The following is a 15,794-nucleotide window of genomic DNA, read 5'->3' as shown; positions in this document are numbered from 1 at the left end:
GTACAAAACCAGCGTGTCCTTGGGAGGCACAGTGACAGTCCCCCAGGCTGAGGTCACTTGCAGGGCAGTGGGGATGCAGTAATTGCTGCTCACAGCAGAGCCAGGGAGTTTGTATTTCACACCCAAAGCAGAAGCTGCTGGGAGGCTCCATGTCTTTAGCTTAGTTTTAACTCCTTTTCCTCTGCCAAAAGGGTGTTTCCAGCATGGTGTTCATTGGGCACATTTGGCTTCATGGGGCTGCCCTGCTCATACCCCAAACCATAGCTCATTCACTAGACTTTTTAAAGTGCTGCTTGGGCCATGTTTGCACAGGTATTTAGTTAAAATGCAAATTCAGTTTTGCAAGTCTGTTCTCCTCTCCTTCCCCTCCTGTTTTCCCCCAGAGTGCTCAGACAGGAGCTCACAGCCCTGTGGCTCCAAGCACAGCATCCAGCTGCAGGAGAGCCTGCAAGGTTTACAGGTGGCCATGAACTTGTTTGCACTATTGAGAGAAAAAAATACTAAAATCTCCTCAAAGACCTCAGCCTTTCATGCTCCTTAGTGGTTGCCTGAGGGGAACTGAAGTCCTTTGGTCCTTGCATTGAAGCTCTGTTATGGATCCATCCTCTTTCCTAGAGCTGCTCCCAAATAAGTCATTAAGTATCCAGTCTCACAGTGACTTCTGAACCTTTGTTTTTAAGTCCTGCATGGAAACCTGCAGCTGTGGTGCAGAATCCTCAACTAGAAACTGGGAAGAAGAAAGTTGTGGCTACTTAAGAAGCCTTTTTAATTAATTTATGATCTTTCTCATCCTTTCTTAGAGTGTTTCTGGATCCCAGCCACTCGAGAACTTGGGTATTTCTGCTGCAAATACTCCTGAACCCCATCCCACCAAGCCCTGTGGAGCACCAAGACCTGTCAATGGAGTTATTAACACGTAAGCTGCTTGAATATTAGGGGAAGGGTTTGATTTTTATGATCTTGGCAACGTCCCATTGAAACCAGCTATGCTGGTTGGTAGTAACTAGATTAGTAATGGTGTAAATGGTTTATTTTTTGAAAAGGTATGGTAGGAGATCATGCTTAGGAACATTCTGGAGGAGATTGCTTGCTTGAGTTTTTCTGATGGATTGTTTCTCTGAAAATGGTGTCAAATTGAGCTGTGTTTACATGGACAGGCCCTGCAGGCAGCCAAGCAGTGAGCATGTTCAAAACTGTTTACACTTAAAATTCTGTGATTCAGAGGTACTAGTGGCCCAGTTGCAATTACTTTGGAGAAGTATCTGCAGCCTCTGGGGATACTGAGGAACCCAAATCCCATTGATTTGGGGAGCAAGACTTTCTAAAGTCTTTGTTTCTCCAGGCTGGTTTTTGTTGAGAAAGTCTTGAAGTGGGCAAATGAAAACAAGGGAAAGAAATTCTCTGGTAAATGGTGATTTCAGGGTTGAACTTTTCTGAAGGCTTAATTCTCAAATATTAATCAGAATCAAGTTTACATTAGGTTAAATATTTTTCTAGAAAATCATGTGTTCTCTGTCTCTTGCAGACTCATGAGAACCTGTTAAAATATCCTGAGCTGTAATTCTGGGGGCAGCTGAACTCCAGGATTAAAGCTGCTCAAGGCTAGAGCGGTTTTGGTCTTGCTCTGTGTCCAGCTTTACATGCCATTTTTTTGTTCAGAACTTCCAAAGGTTATTTGGACAAAGGTTCAGTGGTGGGAGAGTGTGGAAAGTGGCCAAAGTAAAACCAAGAATGAGAGTTGGTTTGAATAAAAGCTCTTGCCTCATGAAACTGCAACAGTTTAAACTCGGAGTGTTTGCTACGGTCTGAGTCTTGAACCTGGTAACGTGGGCTGGTTGGATGAATAACTCCATCTCTTCTCTCTCTCCTTCTCTCTCTCCTTCTCTCTCTCCTTCTCTCTCTCCTTCTCTCTCTCCTTCTCTCTCTCCTTCTCTCTCCCCTTCTCTCTCCCCTTCTCTCTCCCCTTCTCTCTCCCCTTCTCTCTCCCCTTCTCTCTCCGCTTCTCTCTCCGCTTCTCTCTCCGCTTCTTCTCTCCCTTCTCCCTTCTCCCTTCCCTTCCCTCTCTACTTCCCTTCCCTCTCCACTTCCCTTCCCTGTCCACTTCCCTTCCCTCTCTACTTCTCTCTCTTCTCGGGCAGTCTTCAGCCTGGCCTGGCAGAACATGCTCAGGGAGATGGCCAGGAAGCTGAGGAGCTCTTGCATAAAAAGCAACGGCTGAACATGGTTTCCCCCTCGGATGGGACGTGCGTGGCCGCCCGCACCCGCCCGGTGCTCAGCTGCAAGAAGCGGCGCCTCGTTCGGCCAAGCAGCATCATGCCCCTCTCCAAAAAGGTTTGTGCTGTTTTTTGATGCACCCTGTGGCTACAACTCCACACCAAAGAGCCTGGTGAGGTACTTACATGTTGGTCCAGTGGGGTTTTGCTCTTTGCATGGAGAGGTCTCCTTGGTTTGGGAATGTTTTGTCGTTATTATTAAGAGGGGAACAGTAATGGGGAGGAAGAGGAGGACAGTGAGGCTGCAAAGTCTGTTGGAGAAGAAGAGGAGAAATTAAGGAGAAGCTTTGAATTTGTTAGAAGACTTAGTAGCTGTCCCTGAGGAGATGCTGAACTCTGATGTGGGTTTGCTTTTCTAAAACCAAGCAGCCTGGGGTGAATTCAGGCCAGGTAGTTCAACATGGCACAGTCTGAGGAAGCTCTGAAAAGGCAAGTATCAGGAAATCTTAGCTCTGAGCACATGAATTAACACAGCCCCAGGAACTTGCTGCTACTTGCTCAGAGAAACTATAGTTGTCTGACCAGGCATCTGTGGGATGTCTTGCAAAAGGCCTGCCAGGGTGATCATGTTCACTTCCACTGCCTGAGTTTGGAAATCACTCAATGCCATGACTCAGTTCTTGGGTTTGTTTTAATTTATTGTTTATCATAGAATGGTGAAGGTTAGAAGAGGCCTTAAAAATCATCAGGTTCCAACCTCCCTGCTATGAGCAGGGACACCTCCCGCCAGACCAGGCTGCACAAGCCTCATCCAGCCTGGCCTTTAACACCTTCAGGGATGGGGCAGCCACAGTTTCTCTGGGCAACCTGTTCCAGTGCCTTACTGCCCTCATGGTGAATAATTTCTTCCTGATGTCTCACCTAAACCTCCCCTGTTTCAGTTTAAAACCATCACCCCTTGTCCTTTCACTCCCTGCCCTTATCAAGTGTTCCTCCCCAGCTTTCCTGGAGCCCCTTCAGGCACTGGAAGGTGCTCTCAGGTCTCCCTGGAGCCTTCTCTTCTCCAGGCTGAACACCCCAACTCTCCCAGCCTGGCTCCAAAGCTGCTCCAGCCCTCAGATCATTTTTGTGGCCCTTCTCTGGACCCTCTCCAACAGGTTTTTTATTTTATACTCCTTTCCACATCGTCTTCCCTTGCCCTTTTGCAGAGCTTCAGTTCAGTGAAAATAGAGTTTATTCCCTGTGTGAGGGAAGGGCAGTGCTTCCTTCTGTTTCATTTCTCCTGGGAATGCTGTAAACTGTCAGGTGGAGGATAGGCAGGAATTGAGGAAATAAGAGCCTTTTTGTGCACGCAGCTCTCATGGTTGCAGAACCATAGATGGCACAAATCCACTGACCTTTGAGTCAGAATGTTTCAAGTCGAGCTTTACCACAAGAGTCCAGGGGTTTTCATGTTGTGGGTGCTGGAGTTTTAAAGAAAAGCTCAAAAAGCAACATTTTTCTGAGCAAAGTAGGTTCTTGCTCAGCTGAGTTAGCTTTAACTTATTACTTATCTGCAGTTTGATCTGGGGTATTTCTGGTAAACCTCTGCAGTGACTCCCTTCAAGATCTTCAGTGATTTGGAAGTTCATGACCTTTCCCACTGGTGATGCTGACTGGTGCACTCAGTGTTTGAAGCAGGAATTCTGTGTTAAATATTGACCATATTCTTAAAATACATTTGATAATGAGAGATGATGCAGAAGAGCAGTTTGAAGGGATGGAGGGTCTGCCAAAGAGCAGAGCATTTCTGTGGACTCCCCCAGATATTAGAGAGAAAGTTGAGTGATGGTCGTTGTCCAGAGATACCATGTCCTACTACACTACTCCCATCTAACACAAAGTGCTTTTAAGTTACTATGACGAGAAATAACAACTTTAGAGTTCACTGTTTCGATAGAGATCATCCATAACTGTACCTGCTGTTTTACAAAACCTGAATACAACATCACTTGGAATTTTTAAGTTAGGAGATCTCCTCAAGGAAAGAGAAAGGGCTTAAAGGCTGAGTGGGTCTGTAGCCTGCACTGGGTTGGAAGCAGGATGGGAAGGGATATCCATGTCCCAGAGCAGACTGCTTTATCCTCACACTGCCAGACAGTTGTCTAAACCTCCTTAGGCAAGCTGTTGGAGTGCTTAGCTGCTCTTGTTTCTCAGACAGCAAAACCAAACAACCCTTCCATTCTAATACAAGCTGCCTTGGCTGCAATTTCAATCATTAACCAGTAGCCCAAGTCCTGGGATGAACTGGTCAGCTCCCCTCCTTGCTTCAGAACCTCTCCCTGAAGAGTGCAAGTTGACATGGTAATTCTTAATGGGGTGACCTCTACAGTGAACACATCATGAGGCTTTCTGGTTTTGCACATAGGACCTATATATATATATATTTATTTATTTCATCTGTAGTTTTTTGGCTCTTTTCTTCTCCATTTGGTGCAGACACTCCTTGAAATGTGTGCCCAGAGCTGGGTGCTGCTCTCTCTCCAGCTCATGGTACAATGCTGAGCAGGGTGGCAGGATTACCTCCTGTGTCTTGCACAACCACTCTGTTTATAAAGCCCTGTGGGGTGTTCATTCTCATTTTCTGACCCACAATAACACCAGATCCTCTGGGCAGAGCTGCTTAGTTACCTCCTTGGTCATTGAAACACCCACTTGTTGAATTTTCCCTCAGTGAATTAAATTTTATTTATTTTAGATAATTCCAGCTCTTTCCTTCAAGGGCTTTACAGCCTTTCCCAGTTTTAGTGTTATTTGCTAAGGCTTAAGGGTATTATCTCTTCCATCATACAGGTCATTAGTGGAAATTATTTTAATAATACTAGGCTCAGAAGAGACTTCTGCAGGATCCAGTTGGATACATCCTTCCATTTTGATGGGGTTACTTGCTCTGTATGGGATTTACATCCAGTTCTGCATCTGCCTGCAGTGGTTTGATATAAATAAAAGTCTATATGAAGTCTTTAAGTTTGTGAGTTGAAAGTCTGTCCTGGTTTAGGGAACAAGGTTGAAACCCACCCTTTTTCACCCTGTAAAGATGTCCCTGGAAGTCTCAACTCTTGGCAGAAAGTGATGGCTCTCTGACCCAGCTGAACTCAAAAAGGCTTTTTTCACCCCTCCCTCTGACAACTGAATTGTTCTGCCTCATGGTTTTTTATAACTGAGGTTTCAACCTAGATAAAATTAAACACTTTTAGTCAAATTTAGTAGCTGTTGAACCGTCTGTGCTGGTGAGTAAGAGTTTTCAGTTGTGTTGATGCAAAGTGAAAGCGTCTTTTTACGAGTCCAGACTAAACAAGCAGGTTTTATACAAGGTATTTTAAAAAAAAAAAAAAAAAAAAAATAAATAAATCAGCCTTTGGGGTGTTTTCCATGAGCTGTCCAAGTGTGAGGAGGCTGTGAGGTGTTGAAGTGACTCTGTCTCTCTGCAGGTCCATCGGAACAGCCTGGCCCGGTGCAGCTGCGACGTGAACCCCTCGTGTGCCCTCTGTGGCACTCGCAGCTCGGCCACCCTGGAGATCCAGTATGATGCCCCTCTGCTGGAACGTCTCTCCCAGCTGGACTCCTGTATCCATCCTGTCCTGTCATTCCCAGACGGTGAGCAAAGCATCTGTGGAGTTGGCTCAAGGGGTTGTTGGCAAATTGGGTCCCGAGGTGGGTGAGAAGGGGTGCTTGGACATGCTCTGGAGCCTGCTCCTCCATCCTGGGTGTCCAGAGGAGTGTAGATCTGCTTGGGCATGACCAGGATGGAGTACTGTGTCCACTTCTGGAGACCCAACGTAAGAAGGGCATGGAGCTGTTGGAACAATCCCAGAGAAGGCCACAAAGATGGGCTGGAGATGGGCTCCAGAGGCCTGGAGCAGCTCTGCTCTGGGGACAGACAGAGAGAGTTGGGGTGTTCAACCTGGAGAAGAGAAGGCTCCAGGGAGACCTTAGAGCACCTTCCAGTGCCTGAAGGGGCTCCAGGAAAGCTGGGGAGGGACTTGGGACAAGGGCAGGGAGGGATGGGATGAGGGGGAATGGATGAAAAGTGGAGAGGGGAGATTGAGGTGAGACATGAGGAGGAAATTGAATCTTCCCTGTGGGGGTGGTGAGAGCCTGGCCCAGGTTGCCCAGGGAAGCTGTGGCTGCCCCATCCCTGGCAGTGTTGAAGGGCAGGTTGGATGGGGCTTGGAGCAACCTGGGCTGGTGGGAGGTGTCCCTGCCCACGCAGGGGGGTTGGAACTAGAAGATCTTTGAGGTCCCTTCCATCCCCAACCATTCCATGATTCTACAAGGTTGTTCATCTGCAGGTATTTTTGGGAGCAGGGCATTAGCTGGAGCAGGAGGGTTCAGGAAAGCTTTGCACCTGGGGACTGCTCTGCTCTGAACCTATGGATTAGGGGAACATGACCTGGAGCCCCTCTTGGGGTGGGGAAACCCAGATGTGCCTGGGAGTCTGTACTGGGCCCTGGGTCTTTGCCTGGTGTCTGGGTGGCTTTAAACCACTTGAGAAATGTATTCTTCCACAGAGATGGTTCATCTGCATGAAATTATTTGTGGATTGGTTTAAGTCACAGGAATTCTTTGTGACCTTTTAAGGAATTGTAAATGATCTTCCATGGTTCAGAGGGTGCAGTAAGAAGGGATCTTCGTCTTGGGACACTTGTTTCAGGGTTAATCATCATTGAGAGGAATAACTAACCAACCTTGACTGTGGGGTGTTCACAGATTTTGTGTGTAGGGACTTTTCCCAAGGGAAATGCAGTAGTTTCCAGTGTCTTTTGCTTCCTAAGCCAAGTTAAATACAAGCCTGGTCTTTGACCAAAAACTATTGCCTTGAGAGAGATTGGTGTCCATCTGTCATCTTTTTCCTCTGATCACAAAATACTGGGCCAGAAATTATACAGTCTGGAAGTTTTTATCAGGAAAACCAGGCAGTAAATCAATCCTAGTGTCCCCTTTCCAGGACGGGAAGACCTGGCTGCTGGGAGGGAAGGTGTGTGTTCTGCTTCTCCTGATGATCTAAAGTGACTTGTCCTGATTCAAACCTTGGGTTTTAACCCAGTGTGTGTGTGTTTGGGTTTCAATTCCAGCTTTGCACGAACTTCCTGTGATGGTAGGAAATTCATGGAGTGGCTGGGAACAATTCATCTGGCATCTTTCACTAGCAGTGTATTTAAAGCAGACTAAAATAGAAAATTGGTGCTATTTTTAAAAACTAAATCCCCACCCCCTCCAAAGACACATCTCTCTTAAGGAATGCTGAAGGAACTGAAGCAGAAATTTATTTCCTGATTTCACAGCATTTGTAATCCTCAGTCTGGGGTGTTCAACTGAATAGCCTGGGAAGTGGGGAGAAAACATTGTACACAACTGCAGCGTGGCCACCAAGCAAATCATTTCATCCCAAATTCAAGTTTCATTTTCCTAGAGTCAGCTGCAAGCAGCTCACAGGCTGAAAGATCCATTCTGTCTGCATGAGATGACAGACTTTGTTTTGAAAACTACCCAGTGTGGAACTTAAAACATCTGTACAGAAATCCCCATGTTCAGATGAATTTTGGGTTATTCACTGATGCTTAATATAGTTCTTCTGGGGCTGCTGCTTGGGGCTGGGGCTGCTTTTCTCTCCCAACATGAAGCCAGGGAGGGAACCTGTTGGTCTGCACCGAGGTGTCTTGCCCCCCATGAGCACTAACCCAAGTTGCCATCATTACTCCCACATCATTAGCTGAGATGTGAGGAGGAAATTCTTGAGTGTAAGGGTGGTGAGAGCCTGGCCCAGGTTGCCCAGGGAAGCTGTGGCTGCCCCATCCCTGGCAGTGTTGAAGGGCAGGTTGGATGGGGCTTGGAGCAGCCTGGGCTGGTGGGAGGTGTCCCTGCCCATGCAGGGGGTGGGACTGGATGATCTTTAAGGTCCCTCCAATTCAAACCATTCTACAATTCTGTGCTTATTCTGGGGGCTCACCTTGAAAGCAGCTGGCTGGGTCAGTGGGCAGAGGCTCAGTTAGGACTTCCTGGGGAAGCAGTTGGGGTTGCTGGATGCAGCCTGGCTGGGGAGCTGGGAGCATGTGCTGACTTTCACTTTGAGCCTCTCCTTGGCTTCTCCACTGCCAGCAGCCAGGACCTCCAGAGCCTTTTGCCAAGGGCAAAATCACCAGGCCCTGCAGGAGCAAAAAGATCATTTTTTCTTCTGGCAAGCAGGTTGCAGGCATCACACTTAACCCCTTGCATTTGTGTTTCCCAAGAGCTTTGTCCCCTTCCTTTAGTTTATTTTTTTTCCCCTCTTTTTTTTGTTGTTTTGTTTTTCCCTGGCTCATCCGACCTCTCACTGGGAATTTTCAGATGATGTAATAACCTTGGAGGGGAGGATGAGCTGGGCTCCTGGGCTCAGTCCGGTTGCCATCTGCTGGTCCCCGGGAGGTCTGCACTGCTCAGCCCAGGCTGAGGAGGAGGAGGAATAGTGACGCTGTCACTTGCTGCACAGACTCTGGTGCTGACAGCAGGACAGTAGCAAACCAGCAAATGACTCACTTTCTGCTGACAATGTTTTATCTTGCATTTTTCCCCCCCTCCCTTCAACCTGTCTCCTCCTTCCACAGATGTGTCCACAGATGTGTGAGCTGCTGGGGTGGGGTGAATTTTCATGAGAAAGCAAAAAATAAGCAGAGAAGGAGCCTTCTTCCCAACATCAGACCAGTTCAGCACATGAGGCTGCAGCTTCCCTGGCAGGGTCCTGAAAGCCTGACCCCTCTCTGCTCTTTGGGACGTGTCTCCACATGTGGTGGCCAGAGAGCTGCTGTCAGCCTGTAATAGCTCTTCCTTAGCAAAGGGATGAGGCTAAACCAGAGGTTTAACCATCGAGTTACTGGAAATTCAGCTGTCCTGGCTTTTTCCTGAGTCAAATTTCCCCTGGTGATTACAGCCAACTCCAGCCTGTGCCCTGCCAGCTCTCTCCTGTTTACCTGCCCAGATCTGCTGGGGCTTTCCAGGCCCTGGAATTGTTGTGGAATTTTCTGAGGGGTTTAGATACCAGCTGTTGAGACTGCAGGCAGAGCTTGAATCAATTCAGCTTGTCCTCTGAGATGATCTAGATGCCATTTCTGAATCCCACAGCAGCTCCTAATTGCCTCTGTGTCCCTGCTGCAGAGCGAGGAGCTTTATCCCTTGTGCAGGGTCTGGGCAGGTTCAGCTCTGCTCAGGGTGGCTTCAAAGTCCTTGTGAAAATGTCATGTAAGCTTAGGAGATGTGGGGGAGGGATGTTCATGCTGCTGGTGCTCATCTCAGAGCTTTTAGCTCCTAGTTGTGGCAGTGTGAGCTCTCATGGGGCTGCGTGTCCCCTTGGCAACAGTCTGTGCTGGGGGTGACATGTCAGCCCATGAATGCTGGTGTATAATGGTCTTACAGGTGTAGCTGGAGAAGATAAAGTCATTTCTCAGTAGTTTTCTTGATAACTAAAGGTTTCATTGCTTTTCTGAGCTAGGATTTTGGCCTTCAGGCATATCAAAGAAAACTGGGCCTTGGAGGAGACTTGGGCAGCAGCATTTGGTGATCATGTCTGAAGTTGGAAGCTGTGAGTGTGTGAGGAAGACTTGTTTGTAGGACTCCTGAGGCTGGAGTGGTTTGCTACTCCAGTTAATGTTTTTTTATGGTTGACCTTAGCCAGTTGGCACAAGAAATACACTGAACAGTCTCGTGTTTGGGCTGAGGTTGGGAGGGCACAGGTGTGTGGGGTTGGGGAGAATCAGCTCCAGGATGTAGGCAGAAGTAACACCTGGGACAGCACCCATGTTCTTGTTGTGAGATGGGGGGTTAGATAGGGACAGGTACTCAGGGTGACCCGGATTGGTGCCATGCACAGAAAGTTGAGGCTCAAAACTCATCAGTTACCAGATCCTTACCTGTTGGGCTGCTGCTCTGGGAGCCTCTCAGGTGTGCTCACTCCCTCCACCACTGCTTGAGGTGCCACGTCAGGCAGATGAACATCACACAGGACTTGGTTGGCATTTGGCTTGACCTGGAGTTGAGGATTTCAGTTGAATTTCTCTGCTCTGGTCCCCAGCTCTGTAGGTTTGGTGTGCTGAGATACCTCAGGTTCTTGGAAGTCAGATCTGGGATGGCAGGACATGAGATACCTCCAGTGGTAAAGGCTTCATTCTCCTGCCAGGAGATACTTGTGCTGTGAATACTGTAGGAATTCACTTCTCTCCAAGACCTTCTGATCAGAAAAGTTGGGTCCAACCATTACAGGTCATCCCAAGCCTGGGTTTTAAGGTCAATGCCTTGTATGTTTGTGAAGGGCTGTTCTTCCTGGGGGACTGGGAGAGGATTATGGCCCCACAGCTTCTGGTGCACCATGGAGTTAATTGGAATGCCCTGTTTGTGTCCCTCTGCAGATGTGCCGACCAGCCTGCACTTCCAGAGCATGTTGAAGTCTCAGTGGCAGAACAAACCCTACGAGAAAATCAAAGCTCCCAAAAAGCTCTCGCTCAAGCACAGAGCCCCCATGCCCACCAGCAGCCTGTCTGACCCTGCTCGCAAGGACCGCCACAAGCTGGTGAACTCCTTCTTCACTGCAGCCAGTAAGTGTCCTCTCTGCCTGCACCACCTGCAGGAAAATGGCCTGAGCTTGTACCCAACAGCCCTGCAACCTGGGAGGAGAGAGGAGGAGGAGGATCCCTTTGAAATTCAGCTCTTAGGGATGAGGCCAGGGCTGGAAGTGAAGTGTGTGCAGAGTGTGAAGTGCAAGCTGGTCTGTTTGTAGGGACCTCTTGCTGCTCTGAGGCTGCTCTCAGGAGCAAAGTTCCAGCTCCTCCAGCCCCGAGCTCATCTCCAGCGCCCGGAGGGTGTTGAGCCCAACCTGCCTGGCTTTACAGCTGGGCAAGCTCTGCCCGAGCCTCCCGTGCCAACAGAAAGAGGTGCCAACTGGCCTTTCATAGCTCTTTCTCTGTTCCCCTCCTCAGAGCGCTCACATCACAAAACCCCAGCAGACAAGGCTCACAGGCCACCACCCCCAGACGAGCTCTCGGCCGTGCCCAAGGCCGAGGCAGCGCCCGAGCGCCCGCTTGTCCAGCCTCCTGCCTGGGACAAAAAGCGAGTGCGCGACTGCTCGGCTGAGAGGAGCGAAGGTAGGATGCCCGGGGAGCTTGGGCTCTGCTGCACATCCAGCCTCTCTCCCCCTTTGGCCTCCTGGCAGGGGGGACCCCTCTGCTTTGGGGCTTGTCACCACCACAGCAACGCCTCGTGCCCTCCAACTGCTTCTCCTCCCCAGCCCCCAGGGCCTCTCCAGCTGCAGCTGCCATCAGGAGGTGCTTCTCTTCTCACGCCAAGTTCTCCTCAGTACTGGCCTGGTGCTCAGGGTCCTTTTCTATCCACCACCCTCCTTGGTCTGTCTCTCTGCTAATGTTCTTGGTTTCCTCTCCCTCCTCCCTGTGCAGTGTTGAAGCATCACACGGACATTGGTGGCCCAAGCTACTTGTCAGCAGCTGCAACCCCCACACCTCACAGCCCCATAGCTCGGCAACTCTCCACCTCCTCAGAGGGCTCTGCTCCAGCCAGCACGAGTGCACAGGGCACCTCCAGCACAGCTGTAAGTATCTAGGAAAGATCTTCCAATTTTAGGAAGAAATTCTTTACCATGAGGGTGGAGAAGGAGTGGAACAGGTTGCTTAGAGAGGGGGTGGAAGCCCCATCCCTGGAGACATTCAAGGTCAGCCTTGATGGGGCTCTGAGGAACCTAGTTGGAAAGGTCACTCTGCACTGCAAGGGGGGCTGGACTACATGACCCTTAAAGGTCCCTTCCAGCCCCACACATCCTGTGATTCTATGATCTAGTGCCTTTCTGGAGAGGTTTCTGAGCTCAGCTCCATTATGGGGTCTCACTTTTCAAGCAGTTCAAGCATCTCAGGCTTGAGTGTGCTTTGTATTTCTCTTCACCCCTGGTTTCAGCTGGTGGCAGGGTTGCTGACCCTTTTTTTTATCCTCTGACGTTGTGTCTGCTGGTTGGTTCCTGGGTTGATGCTGGCTCTGCAGAGCCAGGCAGCTGCAGTGACAGGTTCACTGTCAGCTCAGGAACTGCTGGTCATTGCTCCTGTTCTCAGAAGTCCCTTGGCTTGGCTCCATGTTTGGGTTTTGGTTTCTGAAGTTGTCTAGGGATGCCAGGAAGAGGAGCAGAAGAGCTGAGCACCAGCAGTGCTTCCACTGAGATGGCTTTCCCTTCATGGCCTTGGTGGCACTGGGCTGGGACTGAGTCACAACAGGGACAGCAGTGGTGGCTGGAACCTCAGTTGTCACCTATGTGCAAGCTTCAGAAGTTGCTTAACTCATCCTGTCTGCTGAGGCACACTGGTCTGGTCTCTGGCTTCAGGCATGACATGTTGGAGTGACTTTGCTGCCATGGCAGTAGTTGACCACCCACTCCATCCTCATCCAGCCTCACATGAGCCCTGGGAATTGGCCCTGGCAGGTCCCTGCCACTTGGGTTCCCTCAATAAAGGAGGTGGAGGACATGGTAAATTGCAGGTGATTGTTGTGAAGACACGTTTGTGATTCAAGCTGATCCAGGAGGATTCATGTCACTCTAGCAGCAGTGCTCCTGTCACGGGTTTGGGGGAGGTTTTTTGGATAGACAGATGGTAGGAGAGCACCCAGTGTTCCACCAGGTTTCAATAGAGAAGCTTGGAGTGTATTCCTGACTTAGAAAATCCATTCCAGTTAAAAGTGTAGTGGAAGTGAAAGCTGTGAGACTCCATGTGCAGCTGTCCTAACCCAAGATGAACTCCTGGCTGGCTGCTTCACCTTCCTCCTCTATCTCAGTGTCAGGGGTGGTGGTTCTACACCCCTGCAGGGACACAAGCAGGGGGGCTGTTCCCATCCTGGATGGTGGTTCTTCTCCCCTGATGGTCTCAGAACTTTCTTCACATTGGCAGTAGAGGGTTGAGTTGTGTGGGAGACTTTTCTTCTTGTTGGGTCAGTTCATCAGCCAGATCAACCTCCTGACCCACCTGGCTGTGCAGTGGCTGCTGCCAGGGTGGAGATGGTGGCTGGAGCTCAGGAGCCCTTGCTCACCTTGCTTCACTGTCCACAGGGCCACCACAGCCCCTTTTTTGTGCCTGAGCATTTTTGGTTGGGAACAGGGGCTTCCAGCAGGAGAACTGGAACAGGTTGCCCAGGGAAGCTGTGGCTGCCCCATCCCTAGCAGTGTTGAAGGGCAGGTTGGATGGGGCTTGGAGCAACCTGGGCTGGTGGGAGGTGTCCCTGCCCATGCAGGGGGGTTGGATCTAGATGATCTTTAATGTCCCTTCCAACCCAACCCATTCCATGATTCCATTATTCTAACTGATACAAATTGCTCATTGGTTCTGAAGTTTCTAAAGGTCATACAAGGCCATCCCTTGAGTCCTTTTTCCGCACCAGTGACTTAACGTGACCAAACCTTCCTCACCTGGTCCTTGTCTCCATGTTCCTGCAGCCAAGGAGGAGAAGAGGTGAAAGCTCCTTCGATATCAACAACATTGTCATCCCCATGTCCGTCGCTGCCACCACTCGGGTGGAGAAGCTGCAGTACAAGGAGATCCTCACACCAAGGTAGGTGCCAGGACCCCCCCAGCCCAGCAGGGTGTCACCTCCCAGGCTGTCCCTCTGGCTGACCCCTCTGCTGTATCTTGCAGCTGGCGTGAAGTGGACGTCAGTGCTCTGAGAGCCAACCCTGATGAAGACAACGAGGAGGTAGGAAGGGTTTCATTTCCCAGTTGATGTGGGATGGGATTAGTGACAACTGAACAGCATCCATGGAGAACACCAGAAGGGAGAGGACACGGGGATCTAGGCAGGGAGGTCTCTTCCTTGTTTCCAACAAAATGGCACAGTTTCCTTGCAGGAACCAGGCTGGGGTTGGTTCCTTCTCAGGCAGGGTGTGGTAGGGCAGGAGTTGGGTTAACTGGCTGGTGCAGCTGAACCTGAGGTCTCCTTGCTGTCAGGAGACCTCTCTGGGCAGCAGTATTTTTATGGAATGGTCTAATCTAGAAATCATGACCAGTCATGCTGCAATAGTTGTTATTTTAGCTGAACTGATAATGATGGGATTTCCTTGATCCTCTGGGCGCGCTGACCCCAGGAGAAGAGCTTTCCTTTGGTGTCCAGAGCTCAGTCCCTTCCCGAGTGATGCAGACTTGGTTCAACGAGGTGTAGCTCAGGCTGGAAAAACAGCACATAGATGCATGTTTCCTAGAAGAAAGCTGGTTGATGAGAAGCTCAAAAAGAGCTGACCATGAGTGCTGGCAGCCCAGAAACCAACCCCTGTCCTGGGCTGCATCAAAAGAAGAAGGAAGTGTGGCCACCAGGGCCAGGGAGGGGATTGTCCATGTCTACTCTGCTCTTGTGAGATCTCACCTGGAGAACTGGGTCCAGCTCTAGAGCTCCCAACATAAGAAGAAGATGGAGCTCCTGGAGAGAGCCCAGAGGAGGGTATAGGGATGATCAGAGGCTGGAGCAGCTCTGCTCTGGAGACAGGCTGGGAGAGTTGGGGTGTTCAGCCTGGAGAAGAGAAGGCTCTGGGGAGACCTTAGAGCAGCTTCCAGGGCCTGAAGGTGCTCCAGGAAAGCTGGGGAGGGACTTGGGACAAGGGCAGGGAGGGATGGGATGAGGGGGATGGATGAAAAGTGGAAGAGGGAGATCGAGGTGAGACATGAGGAGGAAATTCTTTGCTGTGAGGGTGGTGAGAGCCTGGCCCAGGTTGCCCAGGGAAGCTGTGGCTGCCCCATCCCTGGCAGTGTTGAAGGGCAGGTTGGATGGGGCTTGGAGCAACCTGAGCTGGTGGAAGTGGATGATCTTGAAGATCCCTTCCAACCCAAACCATTCCATGAAAGCTGTGACCAATTCCTTTACCCTTCCCTTTCCAGATTGAGGACTTATCAGACTCGGCCTTCGCCGCCCGGCACAGCAAGTGTGAGGAGCTGGAGCGCGCGCGGTGGCTCTGGAGCACCAGCGTCCCCCCCCAGCGCCGCGGCAGCAGGTACCTCCCGGGGGCACACAGGCTGCAGGGGGTGTCTCCTGGCCAAAACGTCCTTCCCAACAGCAGGATGCTCCCGGGGAGCTGGTTGTGGAGGCTTGATTAGGTTGACTGATCCATCAGAAATGGTTAAAAGCTTGTGCTGGTTTTGGAAAGTTTGGGCACCACCCACAGGAGCGGCTGGAGGAGCCCACCTGGGGGTGGGGTGAAGTTACACACTGGTGAGGTTGCAGAGAACCCAACTCCTGCAGCATCCCTTGGGATTCTGCTTTCTCAGGCACTTTGGGTGCTGTAGACGTGTGGAGGCTGGTGCACCAGCTCAGGAGTCTGGAGAAGAAACAAGGGCTGAGTTGGGCATCCTTCCTGCAGGAGCAAGGACCAGTGGTTGTTCCCAGTGTCACATCTCTGCTCGATGGCTTCAGCAGGGCCATTTCTCTGCTCACTTTTCATCCACGTCCTCACCTTCCTCTGGTCACTTGGGCCTCAGTTCCCTTTCTGCAGCATCTCTTTGTGAGGAGGTGTCTGAAACTGCAGTTTCCAGCTGTTGAGCT

At 50.3% G+C, this 15,794-nt stretch overlaps 1 protein-coding gene across 1 annotated transcript in view; it reads left to right on the top strand.

Moving 5' to 3' along the window:
* Nucleotides 1–15,794, top strand: part of KANSL1 (KAT8 regulatory NSL complex subunit 1) — an 85,172-nt gene that overhangs the window by 64,343 nt on the left and 5,035 nt on the right. Inside the window, exons 4-12 of the mRNA XM_010008136.1 lie at nt 801–916; nt 2,139–2,331; nt 5,684–5,849; nt 10,631–10,816; nt 11,198–11,362; nt 11,672–11,823; nt 13,705–13,820; nt 13,904–13,961; nt 15,134–15,246. Coding sequence (XP_010006438.1) covers nt 801–916; nt 2,139–2,331; nt 5,684–5,849; nt 10,631–10,816; nt 11,198–11,362; nt 11,672–11,823; nt 13,705–13,820; nt 13,904–13,961; nt 15,134–15,246 — 1,265 coding nt within the window. The remainder of the gene's footprint in view (nt 1–800; nt 917–2,138; nt 2,332–5,683; nt 5,850–10,630; nt 10,817–11,197; nt 11,363–11,671; nt 11,824–13,704; nt 13,821–13,903; nt 13,962–15,133; nt 15,247–15,794) is intronic.

The sequence above is a fragment of the Chaetura pelagica genome, unplaced genomic scaffold (genome assembly GCF_000747805.2).
Source record: "Chaetura pelagica isolate M959 unplaced genomic scaffold, ChaPel_1.0 scaffold520, whole genome shotgun sequence".
Classification (NCBI taxonomy): Eukaryota; Metazoa; Chordata; class Aves; order Apodiformes; family Apodidae; genus Chaetura; species Chaetura pelagica.
Note: the sequence above shows the minus strand (reverse complement) of the source record. Positions and strands in the feature narration are given on the sequence as shown.